This window comes from Bos grunniens, chromosome 18, assembly GCF_055505025.1.
Source record: "Bos grunniens cultivar Pamir isolate PY7600 chromosome 18, Bosgru_T2T1.0, whole genome shotgun sequence".
Lineage (NCBI taxonomy): Eukaryota > Metazoa > Chordata > Mammalia > Artiodactyla > Bovidae > Bos > Bos grunniens.
In genome coordinates, this window is record NC_141182.1 from 61,717,518 (window position 1) to 61,735,033 (window position 17,516).

Consider the following 17,516-nt stretch of genomic DNA (forward strand, 5'->3'; position numbering starts at 1 on the left):
TGGAGAACAGTAACAAAAGAGAAAATTCGCAGAAGGTCAGCCTTCACTAGGGAAGAGACTGGCACTCCAAAAAAGGATCAAAGAAAAAGTAGCAGAACCACCCCCCCACAACCCCCCAAACACACACACACAAGGAAACATCTCACGGGGCTGATCTCCCATCACAGAAAAGGAAAGAGCCCATTGAGTGTCCAGTTAGCCTAGTTCTGAGGACACTGCTGGCGACATCTGTGTCTCTACAGCAGCCTCCACAGTGCTGAGAGGGGACCTCCATGAGGAAGGAGAGGAAGGGTACTGGCAAAGAGGCCGATCAACATTTCAAAGGGCGTGAAAGGGATTGCTCTCAACAGGGAACCCAAACACATGCCTCCTTGAGCACCACAGCCAGGAATCTACCTCCTGCGTCCACAGGCACCCTCAGTGCCCCGAGTGCTTGACCCACACTTCCCCCCACTCTCCAGGGGCTCCTTGTGGGACTCTCCCCCTGCAGCCCCCAGGGGAGCCGGGGGAGACAAGGAGCGGGCTCAGAAAACCGGCCCCCTCCACCCCCACCACCCCGCCCCAGCTCTGGGCGAGGGCGCCCGCAAACTGGAGCCCTAGCGCCACCTTCTGGAAATCCAGACACAGCTTTCCAGGAGGCAGCCTGGTGGGTTGTCAGAACAGAGAGACAGAAAAGCTAAGAGTTCTCCCACAAGACGGAGCAAGAAAAGTGGAGTAGGTACACCGCCATGGTTAAAAGAATACCCCAGCTGAAGGTAACCATCAAAGATTGAAGATGTCTGCTACTTCAAATGAGAGAGCGCCAATGGAAAACTACAAAAAAAGCATGAAACGTTAAAGAAACACGCCATCACAAAAAGAATATAATCTGTTTCCAATAAGCTACAACATGGATGAACCTGTGGACATTTTACTAGGTGAAACAAGCCTGATAGAAAATGAAATATATTGAATGACTCCCCTGAAGTACCTACAGTGGTCAGAGCGATAGAGACAGGAAGTAGAGTGGTGATTGCCAACAACTGTGGAGGAGAAAGGGGGAATTTTTGTTGAATGTGTACAGTTTTGGTTTTGCAAGATGAAAAAAAGTTCTGGAGTTTGGTTGCCCAAAATGTGAATGTTCTTAACACTTCTGAATTGGACACTTAAAATGGTTAAAATGCTAAATTATACATTATGTGTAATTTACTATAATAAACACCATCTCCGAACCACCCCCTGGGGGTAACCGCAGAAAAGTCAAGGGCTGATAACAACACTGCAGGTGTTTCCCAGCCCACCCCCACCCCAACAACCCAGGGGTGAGGACCGTCTTCTGCGCTCAGGACTCCCGGCTTGGGTTCTTGGAGATGTCCCAGCTCCAGCCTCCCTGACTGACCCAGTGCTCCAGGCTCTGCTCCAAGGATCCAGTAAGTCTCGGGTCACCCTCTTCTGTGGGAGACTGGGCGCTGAGTTCGCATCGTCCCAAGGAGACCTCTGCAACCCCAGAGTGCAAGGGGTCATAGTAGCTCCAGCCTGAGGGTGGAGAAACCCGTTTTACAGATGAAAGCAGGAGCTGGTGTCTGCGCTGTGTGTGTGTGTGTGTGTGTGTGTGTGTGTATGTGTGTGTGTGTAAGGAAGGGTGGGGCGAGATTGGATCAGTGCCTTGAGGCTCTAAGACAATTTTTACTGTTGTTCATATAATATTAGAGATCACCCTTATATAAGGTTTGTGATGTAGGGTTGGTGATCATGCCCTAGAATAGGTTTTATGATTTCAATCTCTTTTTACTCTGGGCCCTTCGAATCTATGGGTTCTTCCTTTTCTGCAGATATTGGGGTAACTGTAAGGGACTTGAACACCCAGATTTAGGTATGTGTAAAGAATAAACGCATGATGACTTACATTCAGTCACTTCTGGGTTTGCTATGCCCAAGTTTTATTATTTATCATGGGCAGTAATTTTTTTTTAAATGGTGGTAAAATACACAGAGAGCTTCCCAGGCAGCTCAGTGCTAAAGAATCTGCCTGCCAATGCAGGGGAGGCAGGTTCAAGATCCTTGGTCTGGGAACTAAGGTCCTACATGCCCGCAGCTCCTGAGCCCACAGGGCCTGGAGCCCGCAGGCCACCACTGAAGGGAAGCCCACAGGGAGCCTGCCACAAACAGTCTGCACGCTGCAACTAGGATCAGGGCCTGCATGCTAACTTGCTGCAGTAGTGTCCGACTCTTTGCGACCCTGTGGACTCTAACTCTCGAGGTTCCTGTGTCCATGGGATTCTCCAGGCAAGAATACTGAGGGGATCTTCCTCACCCAGGTATCAAACACCGGTCTCCTGCATTGCAGGCGGGTTCTTTACTGACTGCCACCAGGGAAGCCCCTAGGCTCAGAGACAGTTTGGCAATTGAGGCTCAGACGCTCCCCTGAGCTAAGGATAAGGAGGTAGGGATCTGAGGCCTCAACGGGGAGGAAAACAACTTACAGGAGGTCAGGGAACAGCTGCTTGCTCCTCCAGACAGGCAAGTCCTTTTGAGATTAAAAGCTGTTCTCTGGTAATAGCTCTCTTCCTGGCATAGGTCCCCTAATATAATTATTTTGAGCAGTTAAAGGAGAGACAGAGAACTTCTCCTGAGTCTGCTGGGTCTGAATCGCCTTCAGCTCAAAACAACCCATATCCAAAGTAGGACATTTTGGGGAGATGTGTTCTTCTCCTCCTCACATCTCTTCAAGTAAGTCTCCCAGTAACTTTGAAATATGTTAAAAGTGTTGTTTATGTGTGAAGAAACCAAAGTTCAGAGACAGACAACTCGCCCAATGTGTCCTTATATCACCCTCTTCCCCTCGTTCCATTGCTTCATGGAATTGGACTCCCAAGGCCAAGGGCGGATGGATATTCTTTTTTTTTTTTCTTTTATTGAAGTAAAGTTGATGTCTAATGTTGTGTTAATTTCAGCTGTACAGCAAAGTGATTCAGTTCTGTATACAGTTTTCATATTTTAAAAAATATTTATTTGTCTGAGCCAACGCTTAGGTGTGGTGTATGGAATCTAGTTCTCTGACCCAGGATGGGACCTGGGCCCCTTGATTTGGAGCATAGAGTCTTAGCTCCTGGCCCACCAGGGAAGTCCTTCTTTTTCATATTCTTTTCCTATGGTTTATCGCAGGATACTGAGTAGAGTTTCCTGGTCTCCACGGTAGGACTGTGTTGTTTAGGATGACATTCCTGAGGACTTTGTGTCTCGCTTTCTCAGCAGATCGTACCCTCCTCAGCTGTGTCTAGGATGCTGCATCCGTATGTTCACCAGTTTGTTCAGAAGCTGGTCACGGGCGGCCGCTGGAGCCCATAGAGAAGTTTGACAGTCCCATGGCTCATCAGAACACTCCACATTTTCAATACGGGATCCGACACAGCTCGGAGAACAATGGGAGGGCTGGTGCCTTATGGACGGTGCCAATAAATAATTTCTCTGAGAGATAAGGACTGATACAGAATGGACTGAGTCAGACGACCTGAAATCTACCTGGGCCACATCTAATGGAAGTTCTTGGCTTAATTCTCACTTATGATCTTACGAATTCTGCCAGCTTTGTTATTTGTGTTTCTCCTGTTTCACAAAATTGTTGTTTCTTCCACTACGGGCCTCTGATAAAATGATGATGTGTAGTTTCATATGAGATCAGTGCCGGTAACCATGTAACTCTAAATGTTGGGAGAAGCAACAAGAGAGAGTATTTTCCTGGACCTATTTTCCTGGACCATAATGGTCATGAATTGCCTCCCAAACCGTTGTTGAATTTATGACCATACAGGAGCCCTGCCGACTGGAAACTGGCACTTGCCATCTACCTCTACAAGGATTAAATCAGGAGCTGCTGCAGCTGCTGACTTTCAACACCCGCTGAGAGGAGTTTAGGGCGGAGATAAGGAATGAAGCAGTCTGTGCACTGGGAAAACTGGCAGAACAGGCCGTCAGGGAGTTAGACACTTTCAGAAGACTTTTTAAAATTTATTTTCAATCAGAAGATTGTTTCTTTACAATGTTCTGTTGGTTTCTGCCGTACAATAACGTGAACCAGCCATAGGTATACATGTGTCCCCTCCCTCTTGAACCTCCCTCTCACCCACCCCCCATCCCACCCCTCTAGGTTGTCACAGAGTGCCGGATTGAGCTCCCTGTGTTACGCAGCAACTTCCCATTAACTGTCTATTTTGCATGTGGTAATGTATATGATTGGGGGCTTCCCTGGTGGCTCAGATGGTAAAGGATCTGCCTGCAATGCAGGAGACCCAGGTTCCATCTCTGGGTCAGGAAGATCCCCTGGAGAAGAGAATGACAACCCACTCCAGTATTCTTGCCTGAAGCATCCCAAGGACAGAGGAGCCTGGAGGGCTGCAGTCCACGGGGTCACAAAGAGTTGGACACGACTGAAGTGACTTAGCACACACAGCGCATATATTTCAGTGCTACTCTATCAATTTGTCCCACCCTCTCCTTCCTCCACTGTGTCCACAAGTCAGGAGAAGATCTTATGAGCCCTGATTCTTCCATCTTCGCATACGTAGACAAACACTGACATCACTAATGGTGGCACCTGCTTTGGCTATTGGGGAGAAAACTACAGTTAAAAGTCAAAATGAAGTCGCTGCAGTGCAGACATCTGAGGAAATAGCTAGGTGACGCTGGCTGTGATCTCAGACAAGTCCTTGCATTGCCAAAAATGAGTTTTCTGAGTTGCATCAGACTAGGATGCCACATCCATTCACAGAACAATGTCTGCTGGCAGCTAGTAACTGCAACCTTACTTTTTCAAGGTCTCTTCTTGTACGTAGAACATTGTTAGACAAGGAAATTGCTTTGGCCCCTTTAATTTTGTCTCAGGTGGTTTCTCGGAAGCTCCGTGATTAGCAACTGCTTGAAACTGCACTTTGGAACTCAGGGAAGGTCGTGGAGACTGGAGTCTGCCTACAAGAAACAGGGGACAGAAATAACGCCCAGGAGCCCCATACTGCACTGAAGCAGGATCTAGGTAAGCTCCAGGCTGGGCATTCACAATTAGACTCCTGTTTACATTTCCTGAGGAAGGAGGCAGGTGGGCACTTGGCTAGACATTTACAACCAGCCTCCTGTTGGCAACTTCAAGATGGAAATGACAAGAACAGAGTAAGTAGCTGGACTTTGTCTCCTGTGGACACCTAAGATAACAATCAGGGCAGGGCTAAACTCTATTTGATTAAAAGATCAAGAGGTCACATATTTCCTACCCTTGGGACTGGGAGACTCTGCACATCCCCAGAAAGGCTCCTTGGAGGTCAAAAAGAAGGGGGCACCATCCCATAATAGGTGATGTCAAGGACCCCCTCACAGGGCTCTGGACTAGAATCCGTCCTGGAAAGAAGTTGCACATGTGTTTTGGGGAGGATCCTAGGGCGGGGCAGGTGTGGAAAAAGAAACCAAACAATTGGCCAAAGGTGAACAAATCTGGAAGAAGTGCCCTGTGTGAATGACTTAACTGCCATCTTATGGGGCTCCTCCTCCTCAGGGGAAGGCCCACATCTCTTCTCTCCAGGTGTGTAATTCTGCCTCACTTTGGTCTGAACTGAACAAGCAGTTTCTCTGTGCCCTCTGGCTTGTTGGGCTGTGTCTTTAATCTACTTCGTACACTTTTTCTTTGTTTGTTTGTTTTTTTTCACAGCTTTTGACTTCTTGAGAAATGAATATATCTATGGGGACGAGAGCCAGGGGAATCTTATCTCTAGCCTCTGGCCCCTGGTGGACAAGCGGCTAGGGTTCCTGGTTTTCCCCCAGGCCACCTGGGTCCAATTCCTGGGCAGAGAACTAAGCCACCGCTCACGCCTGACTCTATCTGAGAATGTCTGATGCTGAGACCCAGGATTTCAAGGTAAACTGCAGGTCTCCCCAGGCTGCTGGCTGGAGACCTCTGAGTCTTTCTCTCTCTCCCATGAGAACTTGCTTGCTCTCACTCTCTGCTTTGTTCTCCTTCCAAGATCCGCAGGGCTACAGGTCAGCTCAGTGAAGGAGCCCAAGTCATGTTCTTCTCACTCCTTTCTCTGTCTTTTGCTGGCTCTGCAGGAACTACAACTCCCAGCATGCCCTGTGCCCATCCTCTTCAACACTGAGAGCAAGGCAGCGGGGATCTTAGCTTGGCACCTACCACTGCCTCCAACAAATCGCTCCCTGCTACACACTGCACTTTTACTTCCCAGGAGTAGAAAAATTACAACCCGCAGGCCCCACAATCAGTCTTCCATGTCTTTCTCCCCAAGCAACCCACCAGCAGGCAAATTCTTCTTGTCCTGTGATTTTCTTTACTTGAGAAGTAAAGAATTGACTTGATTTTACTAATTAGAATTTACTAATTTACTTGAGAAGCAAGGTTTCTTTTTCACCTAAGCCTTATGTCCCCTTCAGTTTTACCTTAGATGCCAAACAAACGGGGTGGTAGACCTGGGGCTATTTTTGCTGTTTTATCTCCCGCTGTACTCCGTGTCCACAAATCCGCTGTGAGACTGTTCTCACCACTTGGCTCTCAGGTCCTGACCACCGTGGCCTTCTGCCTTGTAGCCAACTCCAGTTCCTCCAGCAGTTCTCTGCCACTCCAGGCTGTGACAGCCATGCACTGCAAGGGGCACAGCATACTGGGCCGGCCACGTTCACGCAGACCTCACCGCTATAGCGGACGCTCGAGGGGCACCCCGGTGACTCTGGCACTGGTTCAAATGTTCCCTCAACACCCCCCACCCCACCCCCACTCCACCCCCGCACTGGGAACCCCTCATGGGAGGGACTGGGTCAACTACAGACTTCTGGTCAGTGAGCAATGGGAGAGTAGAGGACTCTCAAAATTCCATCACACACAGGATTCGAAGGAAATTCAGAGGGCAGTCTGGGTCTCCCAGGGGCCCCCGAGTCATGTTTCTGGGAGGCTGGACTTCATTTCTAGGAGTGCTGTTCTTGGTTGCAGGTTGTTCAACCTGGGACATTGTCCTTTTTAAGCCAGATGGGCCAAGAAAGAGAAAACTTAGATTTGCTTTAATGATCGCTGGTCTTTATTTAAGTTGAGGGATGGAAAATGGCCTAAAATATTGGGTCTCTGGATTATAATATTATACTATCTTATAATATTATAGTATCTTACAATTAAATCTTTATTGCCATGGATGGGAAAATAAACTGAGATTAAGTGTCCTATTTATTCTAAATGATCCCCTTCTAATTTTTCCCAGCTCTCGGAGGGGAACCAAGCTTCCCCAACTCCTGCAAGTTCCCTTACTGCTTCAGATTCTTTGGATTAAAAGAAGACCCCCTTCTTTCCAGAGAAATAGTCTTTGCTGGTACAACATTTTATCAGCCACTTTCCCCCTGTTATCAGGGCCAATTTGAGAACTCTCTGGTCTAAAATTAACCTATGGAAACTATGACTACAGAAAAGAAAGAAGATATGTTATTCTAACATTGTGTGGCCACAATATTCTCTGGACTCTGGAGAAAATTTGTTAAGATTAAAAATTCTGTTGAAGAAAAAATACTGGTTCTTTTTGCATGTGTAATTAGAGAAAATTCACTTTTAAAATACTTTTTATTTTTTAGAATTCTGACCCTTAAAGGACAACTCTTGCTAGGAGAACATGATTTTCTCTGCCTATGCCTTGACACCAGGGCTCTTAGGAACACTTATCCAAGCCTTGTCTAATTTCTGAGACTGAGGATAAAACATGGAAGAATCTTACTTAGTACTTATTTAAAAACTTTATAAAAATTTTACATAAATATATTTATTTTAACGAGTAACTGTATTTTACTGTTATAGTTATTTACAAACTAGTGAGTTTCCTATTGTAATAGCTGATTCATGGCTAAGTTTAGAAAATGAAACCGTGAGGTCTCTGTCTGGATTTATGTACGTCTCAGTATGTGTCTTTGCTTTTGGATAGTGTTGCTGATTTGTAAAGGACCGCTATTAAATTGGCTTAAAGAAAAGAAAGCAAATAATTTTAAATACAAGAATGAAGCTAAATGCAGGTTCACACACTCTGGGAAATATTCAGTGTTAAACTGATATCTGACCTTAAAGTCAGTTTAAGTTTGTTAATATAAAAACAAACTTAGAATAAAATATCTTCAGAGTCATCAATATTAAGCATAATACTTTTACTGTAACTGGGTTGCCTGAAAGTCACTAAATTTATGTTACAACATTTGTTAGCAAGAAAATTGGCTTGGCATCGGATAAAAGTTTTTGAATGAACACTTTAGAAATAATTATGTTTTAGCTTTTCTAGGTATTAAGAGTTGAGGATTCTATTTGAAATATATAGGTAAATCTACTAGAAATAATAACGGAAGCATTTTAGCGTATAACAGGAAAGTAGGATGTGTATTTTCAGTAAAGAAGATAGGAGGAATAAAATCACACTTCATTAAGAGAAGTGCTCCCCCTCGCTTCTGTTCAAGCAACTCTTTCCGTAACTTTGAAACATCTTGAAAGATTAACTTAGGTTTAAGGAACCACATCTCAGAGATAGAGAACTTGCTCAATATGTCCTCTTACCACCTGTTCCCATCACTCTGTCACTCCATGGAACTGGACTCCCAGGGCCAAGGGTAGGTGGACATTCTTGACAGCTTGCTGTGTTGTTTTCTCAGCAGATCTGAGCCTCCTCGATTCTCTAGGATGTTGTGTCAGGATGTTCACCAGTTTGGTCAGAAGCTGATCCGTAGGCGGCGGCTGGAGCCCAGGGAGGAGTCTGAGAAGGGCAGGGCCCACTGTCTGAACACCAGAGACCTGACAGCTCTGGGTGTGAGCGGTACCCTAGGAGCTGGCGTGTACATCGTGGTTGGAGAAGTGGCTGTGTATGAAGCAGGACCAGCGATCATCATCTGCTTCTTGCTGGCCGGCCTATCAACTCTTTTGTCCGGGCTGTGCTACGCGGAGTTGGTGGCCCGGGTACCACGCTCTGGTTCTGCGTATCTCTACAGCTACGTCACTGTGGGAGAACTGTGTGCCTTCGTCATTGGATGGAACCTCATCCTGTCCTTTGTCATTGGTGAGACAGTGGGGTGGGGGAAGGTGTGGGGCTTAAGATCAGGAAATTCAGAGCAGGTATTGGAGTCATCACTGATTCATGAGAACTTCATTAATGCACCTTGTGGGGGGACGTGGATAACTGTGGCAGGAAACCCTTATAACTGTATTCTAGTTAGGGCAGCTCTGCTCTCCTTAAATGACTGAACCAAGAACTGAGCAGGAAAAGGAACTGAAAGGAGTGGGTGATAAGGAGGCATGTCCCCCAGGCCCTTCCCCTCACCATATTGAAGTCTCTGCTCTGCTGTTTCCTTTTTGGGATTTTTGTTTACAATTCGACTTAAATTGTCACCCTCATCTCCTGGTCCTCTAGGTCCCACTTCCCTGTTATAGTTTCTGGCCTCATATTAATCTTCTCCTAACATATTAAATAGTTGACCTGTTTTGTGAATCATCTGGGTCTACTCTGAGTGCAAAGTTGCTTGAGGAACATCCAACTCTTTGCGATCCCATGGACTGTAGCCCACCAGGCTCCTCTGTCCATGGGATTCTCCAGGCAAGAACACTGGAGTGGGTTGCCATTTCCTACCACTGACGATCTCCCCAACCCAGGAATTGAACCTGCATCTCTTATGTCTCCTGCATTGGCAGGCAAGTTCTTCACCATTAGTGCTGCTTGCAAAGGGTGTACCCTCTGCACTCCATAAAAGGGAACTTTGTAAGATTAGGTATTTTGTCTGTTTTTTTCCCCCAGAACATCCTGTGGTACATGATAGAGATTCAGCTTCTCTTTGTCAGTGAGTGTTCTCTTGCTGCTGCAGGCACCGCCAGTGAGGCCAGGGCCTGGAGCATCGCCTTTGACAGTCTCATTGGGAACCACATCTCTCAGGCGTTCCAGGGAACTTTCTCTCCATATATGCCCTACTTCCTGGCCAGGCATCCAGACTTTTTTGCCCTGGTCCTGGTGCTGCTGCTCACAGGTGAGACAGGGCTCAGAGATAGAATGGGAAGAGTGGGATGTGGAGGGGGAGTTGGGGTAAAGAAAGCTTGGAGTTCCAGAATGGTGGGATAATTCAGTTCAGTCACTCAGTCATGTCTGACTCTTTGCAACGCCATGAAGCGCAGCACAGCAGGCCTCCCTGTCCATCACCAACTCCTGGAGTTCACCCAAACTATGTCCATTGAGTCAGTGATGCCATCCAACCATCTCATCCTCTGTCATCCCCTTCTCCTCCTGCCCTCAATCTTTCCCAGCATCAGGGTCTTTTCAAATGAGTTAGCTCTTCACATCAGGTAGGACCGGAATGAACTGTCTGAGATAAGACAGACAAGAAGCCAAGATACAAACCATTGTTTTTCACCCTTGGCACTACTGACATTCTGGGTGGAATCGTTCTTCGATGTCAGGGAGCTGTCTTATTCATTGTGAATTTTTTTTCAATCATTGTCAACTGTTGATTAGCACCCTCAGTCTTTACTTACTAGATAACAGCAATGCCCACCAGCCAAATTATGACAATCAGAATGCCTCAAGATATTGCCAAGAGTCTCTTCAGAGACAAAATCATCCCCACCTGATAATCATTTGCTTTAGGCCTACAAGTTTCTTCCCTGTACTGAGACTGAAGATATTTGTTTATTTGAGTGGAAATTCACACAAAATAAAATTAACCATTTTACCATATCCCCCCAGATTTTTTGCGATATAATTGAGATTGTTATTGTTGTTCTGTCGCTAAGTCGCATCCAACTCTTTGTGACCCCATGAACTGCAGTACACCAGGCTTCCCTGTCCTTCACTATCTCCCCGAGTTTGCTGAAACTCATGTCCATTGAGTTGATGATGCCATCCAACCATCTTATTCTCTGTCATCCCCTTCTCCTCCTGCCTTCAGTCTTTCCCAGCATTAGCATCTTTTCCAGTGAGTTGGTTCTTTATATCAGGTGGCCAAACTATTGGAGCTTCAGCTTCAACATCAGTCCTTCCAATGAATATTCAGGGTTGATTTCCTTTAGGACTGACTGGCTTGATCTCATTGCTGTCCAGGGAGCTCTCAAGAGTCTTCTCCAGCAGCACAGTTTGAAAGCATCAATTCTTTGGTGCTTAGGCTTCTTTATGGTTCAACTCGTACTTTTATACATAACTACTGGAAAAACCTCAACTTTGACTATATAGACCTTTGTTGGCAAAGTGATGTCTCTGCTTTTTAAGGTGCTGTCTAGGTTTGTCATAGCTTGTCTTAATTGAGATACAATATTACATAATTTTAAGATGTATAAAGTGATGTTGGTCAATGTGTTTATTGTGAGATGATCGCCACAGTAAGAAATTAGCCATCTGAAAGCGTACCATACAGTGACACTTAGTACATTCACAGTGTTGTGCAACCGTCTCCTCCATGCAGCTCCAAACATCTTCATCACTACGGAAGGAAACCCTGTACCCACTGAGCAGTCACTGTCTGCCTCTCACCCACCCATAAACCCCAGCCTATGACAACCACTAGTTTTCTTTGTATGCTACAGATTTAGTTATTTTGGATGCTTCATATTCCATCTTTCCACAGGACTGCTGGTTCTGGGACTTCATGAATCAGTCATGCTTAACAAAGTGTTCGCAGGCTTGAACCTTTCTATTCTCGTCTTCATCATCGTCTCTGGCTTCATTAAGGGAGACCTGCACAACTGGAAGCTCACAGAACAGGACTACACGTTGAACACATCTGAATCCACTGACACCTCTAGGTTAGGAGAGTACTCTTGGCTGAATAATGTCTATGTGTGTGATGTGCACAGCTGGGAACGTGGTGGGGACCACAGATATCAGGGCTGATGAATCCGATGATGGAGTCATGGAGTCCAGGAGTTGTGATATTAACTGAGGATACAAGTAGGGATGGCTGAACTCACCTCACCCATGTTCTTCCTCATTCATTCTCTCATCACAGCTTGGGTCCTCTGGGTGCTGGAGGGTTTACACCTTTTGGCATTGAAGGGATTCTCCATGGAATAGCAACATGTGTCTATGCCTTTGATGGCTTTGATGTCATTGCTACTACAGGTAACTGTAGTCACTGTGTTTCTTATCAAGGGTCTGGGCAGGTTGGGCTGCCCTTGGGCATAGGGGTTGGAAGAAGTTTAGACTGCATTTGGAGGTGCAAGGTAATTGGATTTTGTGCTTTCATTCCAGTGTGTTTACTGACCTAATGCTCCACTCATCTCGCAGGAGTAGAAGCCAGAAATCCTCAGCATTCCATCCCCATTAGCATCGTGATCACAATCTTCATCTGCTTTTTGGTGTATGTTGGTGGCTCAGCAGCACTCACCCTCATGGTGCCCTACTACCAGATTCATCCTGAGAGCTTCCTGCCACAGGCTTTCCTCAGTGTTGGGTGGGGCCCTCTAAGATATGTCCTGGCTGCTATCACCATCTGTGCTCTTTCATCCAGGTCAGTGTCAAAGCTTTTTCTCCATCCTCTATCAGATTATCAGATATTGTAGCTTCAGATTGAGAAACAAAAGGGAAAGACAGCTTACCCCATGTAGACTAGGGAGCAGAAACCCCAGTCTCTCATGCTTCTCCCCTTCCTCCCACGTGCCCACTTTCTCTCCCAGCCTCCTGGGCACCATGTTCCCTATGCTTCGTGTGATCTACACAATGGCAGAGGATGGACTCCTTTTCAGGAGACTTGCCCAAATCCATGCCCACACACGAACCGCCATGTGGACCATCTTAGCTTCTGGAAGTCTTGCAGGTGAATAAACAAAACTTCTTTGACCAGTTTTCTTAACTTGCATATTTCCACTATCTCACTCTCTCCCCCCTCCTTGTTTGTGCCCTGATTTTAGCGGTCATGGCACTACTCTTTGAGCTCACTGATCTTGCGGACCTCATGTCAATTGGGACCCTGCTCGCTTACTCCTTGGTGGCCTTTTCTGTGCTTGTCCTCAGGTGAGACCCCACAACATGCTGACTGGAAGTCTTTGACTGGTGGGGATTGATGTGAAGATGATCCTCTTCTGCCTTCACACTGCCTTCAAAATGACCAACAATCGTTAATTTGGGAAAGAGATGGAATCATCCGGGTGATGTTGGATGAGTAGGGGATACTATTAACACTGCCTTAATATTTCTAATTCAGGTATCAACCAGAACAGAATTTAAGCCAGAATGAGACAGCAGAAGAGGAAATAGATATTTCTCAGTTGGAAGCAAGACCTTTACAATCTGTACCTGAAGCAGAAAATTCAAGGATTCTGAAGACTCTGTGGTTCCCTTCCAGCACCATCCCCACTCGGAAATCTGGGCGGATTGTCTATGGATGTGCCTTTCTGCTTGGTGAGCAGTGGGATTTCTCTTGGCTGTATTCTAAATTTGACAGTATGGGGAGGGCAGTGTGTTTTGGGCAGTTGAGGAGGAATCTTGGAGAGATAATGGCCCTTCCTGAGGTTGGCAGTTTTGAGATGGGTGTGACCCAAGGTCCTGATGTCTTTATCTTCTGGGTCCAGCCTGTTCTCCTCCACCTTGACCCTTGCAGTTCTCCTGCTGATGGTCCTGAGCCTGATCCTGACCCTGTTGACCAGCCGTGTATTCTCTGGACTCTCAGTGTACACAACAGTGGCTGTGCTGCTGCTGCCCATCACTGGCATCACAGCCATCATCTGGAGGCAGCCCCAGAACCCCTCTCCTCTTCACTACAAGGTGAGTGACCTTATGTGTCCAAGCTCTCCAGGGTGAGGAATGAAGGCTGCCTGCTCTGACATCTAAATGCTGTAGGCTGGATCAGGAGTTGCTCCCAGAAGGGAAGTTGCTAAAACCAATGGACCCTTTCCTGATATACACTCAGCGCTTTACACACACAATCTCAGTAGGCACTGAACACACAGCCTGCGTTGAACTGGACTCTTCCTGCCCACGTGGAGTAGGGTCTCCCTTTCAGACGTCTGGGGTGTGTTCAGGGATGAATTAACTTTGTCCACAGGTCCTTTGTTGGCCCATCCTCCCACTGGTGAGCATCTTTGTCAACGTTTACTTGATGATGCAGATGAACACTAGGACCTGGGTCCAGTTTGGCTTCTGGATGGGGATTGGTGAGTGAGTTTCTTGGAAACTGAGGCCCCTTGAGTGACTGAACCCAAGTGTCTTCCTACTACCTCTCCCCTAAACTGTCAGGCGCAACAGAAGGCGTAGGACACCTGCTGGGCTTTCATAAGTGAAGAAAGCACCTACTTTCCCTTCTCACTGTCTCATCTCCCTGCTAGGATCTGTTGTATACTTTGGATATGGGATCCGACACAGCCTGGGGGAGAACAATGATCAACAGCTGCCAGCCTCCAATTCCCAAATGCTTGATGGAAATATCCCTGGTGATGAATCTTCTTAACCACAGGACATAGATGCTGTGTGGCATCCCTCCAGACTCAGAAGTATCTTCCAGTTCAAGTGACATTTTGAGTCTCTATGGAGCCTGAAGTTGAAATGCATTTACAACCATGTGCTTATTGCCAGCAGATAAAATGACTTTACTGTTGAATAATTTTGAAGTAAACTTTTCAAAGCAAAATATATATTCAGAAAAGCACATGCTTCATAAGTGAGCCTCAAGGTGAATTTCCACAAAGAAAGTACAACAAAATAACCATCAACCGGAGAAAATACTAAAATGTTAATGGGTGTATAAGAAGCACCTTCTTATGTCTATTTCCACTGAAAACACAGAGATTGTGACCTGGGAAGGAAATGTAGGTAAGTATATTTTCTGTCCAGGGTTATACTTTAAACATTAGGACATAAATAGGTTGAAAGTAAAAGGAAGGGAACAAACACATTGTACAAACAGTAACACAAGAATGCTAGGGCAGCTATCTTATTACAGAACCAAGTAGAGTTTAGGAAAAAGAGAATAACAGGTGAAATGGATCTTGAGTAATGATAAAGGGAAATGCTCATTTTAATCTCTTCCCCCAGCTTATTGAGAGGTAGTGTAACATCGTCCAAATGATCATTTCTCTTTACTCTTCTGTGGTAGAACGTTAGAGTTGCACCACAGAGTTTATGAGAAAAAGTTCTTAATTGAAAAAACAACCAGGACACCTGCATTGCTAGAGGAAGGGGAACGGGATGGGGAGGAATAACTGGTTGATGAATGCTTACAGTTGGGTGAAAGTAAAAGCTGGAAAATGAACCTGGAGAAACAAGATGAGAAGTGGTTGCTGCAGAACAGAATGCTTGAAACTGAGGTCATGGACTTTAATGATGTCAGTGATAATGATATAGAGGTTGTTGGTAGGAATGAACAACTGAAGTAGAGTAAAAGGGGGATGGAAGTCAAGAAACTAAACAGCAAAATTATCAGATGGATTAAAGAATAAGTGAAGAGAGATTAACAGAATTAGAGATACCACTATCTTGCGAGTTCTAATGAAATTACTGGCTTAGAAATTAATGAGGACTGAAACTGTCAGGTGAAACTTCGATGGAAGAGGTTGACATCATCTGGTTGTCAGTCTTCCCTCACTGATGTGGGACACCCGGGAATCATGCTAGCCGGTGAGCTGTGATAAGCGGTACAGAACACTTCTGGGAACACAGCCTTGATGACAAACTGCATCAGAATATAATCAAGCCTCTAGAGCAGCTCTCAGCTCACAGCAGATATAAAGGGTAGATTCACATTTCAACTGAAAATGCAATCAGCCAAAACCAGAATGTGGGTAATTCTCCAGGAAGGAAAATGGTGCATTTTCATAACTATTAAATGGTATGGGGGATTCCCTGGTGGTCTAGTCATTAGGGCTCCATTTTTCACCTGCAGGATGTGCGGGTTCTGTCCCAAATGGGGGAACTAAGATCCCACAAGCTGCACAGTGCAACCAATTAAATAAGTGATGTGACCCAAATTGGAGATTCATTCATTAATCAAATATGATCACCCATACAGGTATACACTGGGAATATTGCTTGTTGGGTCCAGATGACCCAATAAAAAAAACTGGCAATAAAAGAAATCATACACAATTTTTTTAGTTTCCCCATGCATATAAAAGTCATGTTTAAAAAAGTTATGTTATGCTATACTCTACTCAGTGTGCAATAGCATTTTGTTAAAAAGTACATACCTTGATTTTTAAAAATATTTTTTCTAAAATATGGTAAATATCAACTGATAATACAGTGGTCACAAATCAATTTGTAGAACATGCAGTATTTGTAAAAAGTGAAGCATGTGTGTACATGTGAATATATCTGCACATAGTAAGATACGTATAATTAAATGCATAAAATATGTATCTATATAAGATATATGTATTAAAATATATTTTTAAATGTTCACGGTTTCTATGAAATTCATTGCATTTAGGTGTCTTGTATGTTTATTTGCTAAATCTCTCCTCCTCTTTGTCTCTTTGTATGCTGTGTTCTAATCACCTCTTCTTATGAAGATATCAGTCATATTGGGTTAGGGCCAACTCTAATGACCTCATTTAAATTTAGTTACCTCTTTAAGGCCCTCTCACCAAATACAGTCACATTCTGTGGTCCTGGGGGTTAGGGTTTCAACAGAGGAATTTGAGAAAAAGGAAATGCATTCAACTCACAACACTTTTGACCACCATTTTCTCCCCAGCAGCTGAAACACTGTCTGAAATGCAGAAAATGTTCAATTATATTTGATGAGATATATAATAAAAGAATCACATGTACATGTAATATTTTATGTGCCCCAAAACAGAGAAAATTTTATTTTTCAGATGATATCAAGGGGAATGAATAGTATTCACTTGAAAAAAAATATTTTGTGAAACTAACTGAAATGGAAAATAAGCTATGTCTAATCTATGAGCTTTGGTTTTTCTGGTAGTTGTGTGTGAATGTGAGACCTGGACCATAGAGAAGGCTGAGCACCAAAGAATTAAACTTTGGTGATTTTGAACTGTGTTGCTGGAGAAGACTCTTGAGAGACCCTTGAACAGCAAGAAATTCAAGCCAGTCAATCCTAAAGAAAATCATTCATTGGAATATTCATTGGAAGGGCTGATGCTGAAGCTGAAGCTACAATACTTTGGCCACCTGATGCGAAGAACTGACTCAATGGAAAAGACCCTGATGCTGGGAAAGATTGAGGGCAGGAGTAGGAAGGGGTGGCAGAGGATGAAATGGTTAGGCAGCATCACCAACTCAATGGACAGGATTTTGAGCAAACTCCAGGAGACAGTGAAGGACAGGGATGCCTGGCATGCTGCAGTCCATGGAGTTGCAAAGAGTTGGATACGACTTCGTGAATGCATGTAACAACAACTCTTAATTGGTGCTGAGCTGGGCTTAAGGATTCCCCACAATTGAGTGTCTCAGGTCACAAGCAGATTTTGCAAGGCCAAGTCGTGTAAATAAAACTGGGAGGGAGGAGGATTGAGAGTTGGGTCCCTGGTTTTACAGCCCCTCCTTTTCGGGGTTCTTAATGATCAAAAGAATCTGTGTCCACAGGAGCAA

The 17,516-nt window shown here is 45.1% G+C and overlaps 1 protein-coding gene across 1 annotated transcript; it reads left to right on the forward strand.

Moving 5' to 3' along the window:
* The first annotated feature begins 728 nt into the window (after positions 1 to 728).
* On the forward strand, positions 729 to 16,321 carry LOC147354565 (cationic amino acid transporter 3-like). Its single transcript, XM_086349420.1, has 13 exons — positions 729 to 755; positions 6,534 to 6,721; positions 8,650 to 9,047; positions 9,847 to 10,005; positions 11,593 to 11,770; positions 11,974 to 12,086; positions 12,252 to 12,474; positions 12,641 to 12,780; positions 12,875 to 12,977; positions 13,168 to 13,364; positions 13,564 to 13,727; positions 14,008 to 14,116; positions 14,288 to 16,321. The coding sequence occupies exons 1-13, from the start codon at positions 729 to 731 to the stop codon at positions 14,407 to 14,409; spliced, it is 2,121 nt and encodes a 706-aa protein (XP_086205546.1). The 3' UTR covers positions 14,410 to 16,321.
* The last annotated feature ends 1,195 nt before the right edge of the window (positions 16,322 to 17,516 follow it).

Coding starts and splice junctions, on each gene's coding strand:
- LOC147354565 (XM_086349420.1), top strand. CDS start 729: ATGGTTAAAAGAATACCCCAGCTGAAG. Junction 10,006..11,592: donor CCTGGTGCTGCTGCTCACAG/GTGAGACAGGGC, acceptor ATCTTTCCACAG/GACTGCTGGTTCTGGGACTT. Junction 12,978..13,167: donor TTTTCTGTGCTTGTCCTCAG/GTGAGACCCCAC, acceptor TTTCTAATTCAG/GTATCAACCAGAACAGAATT.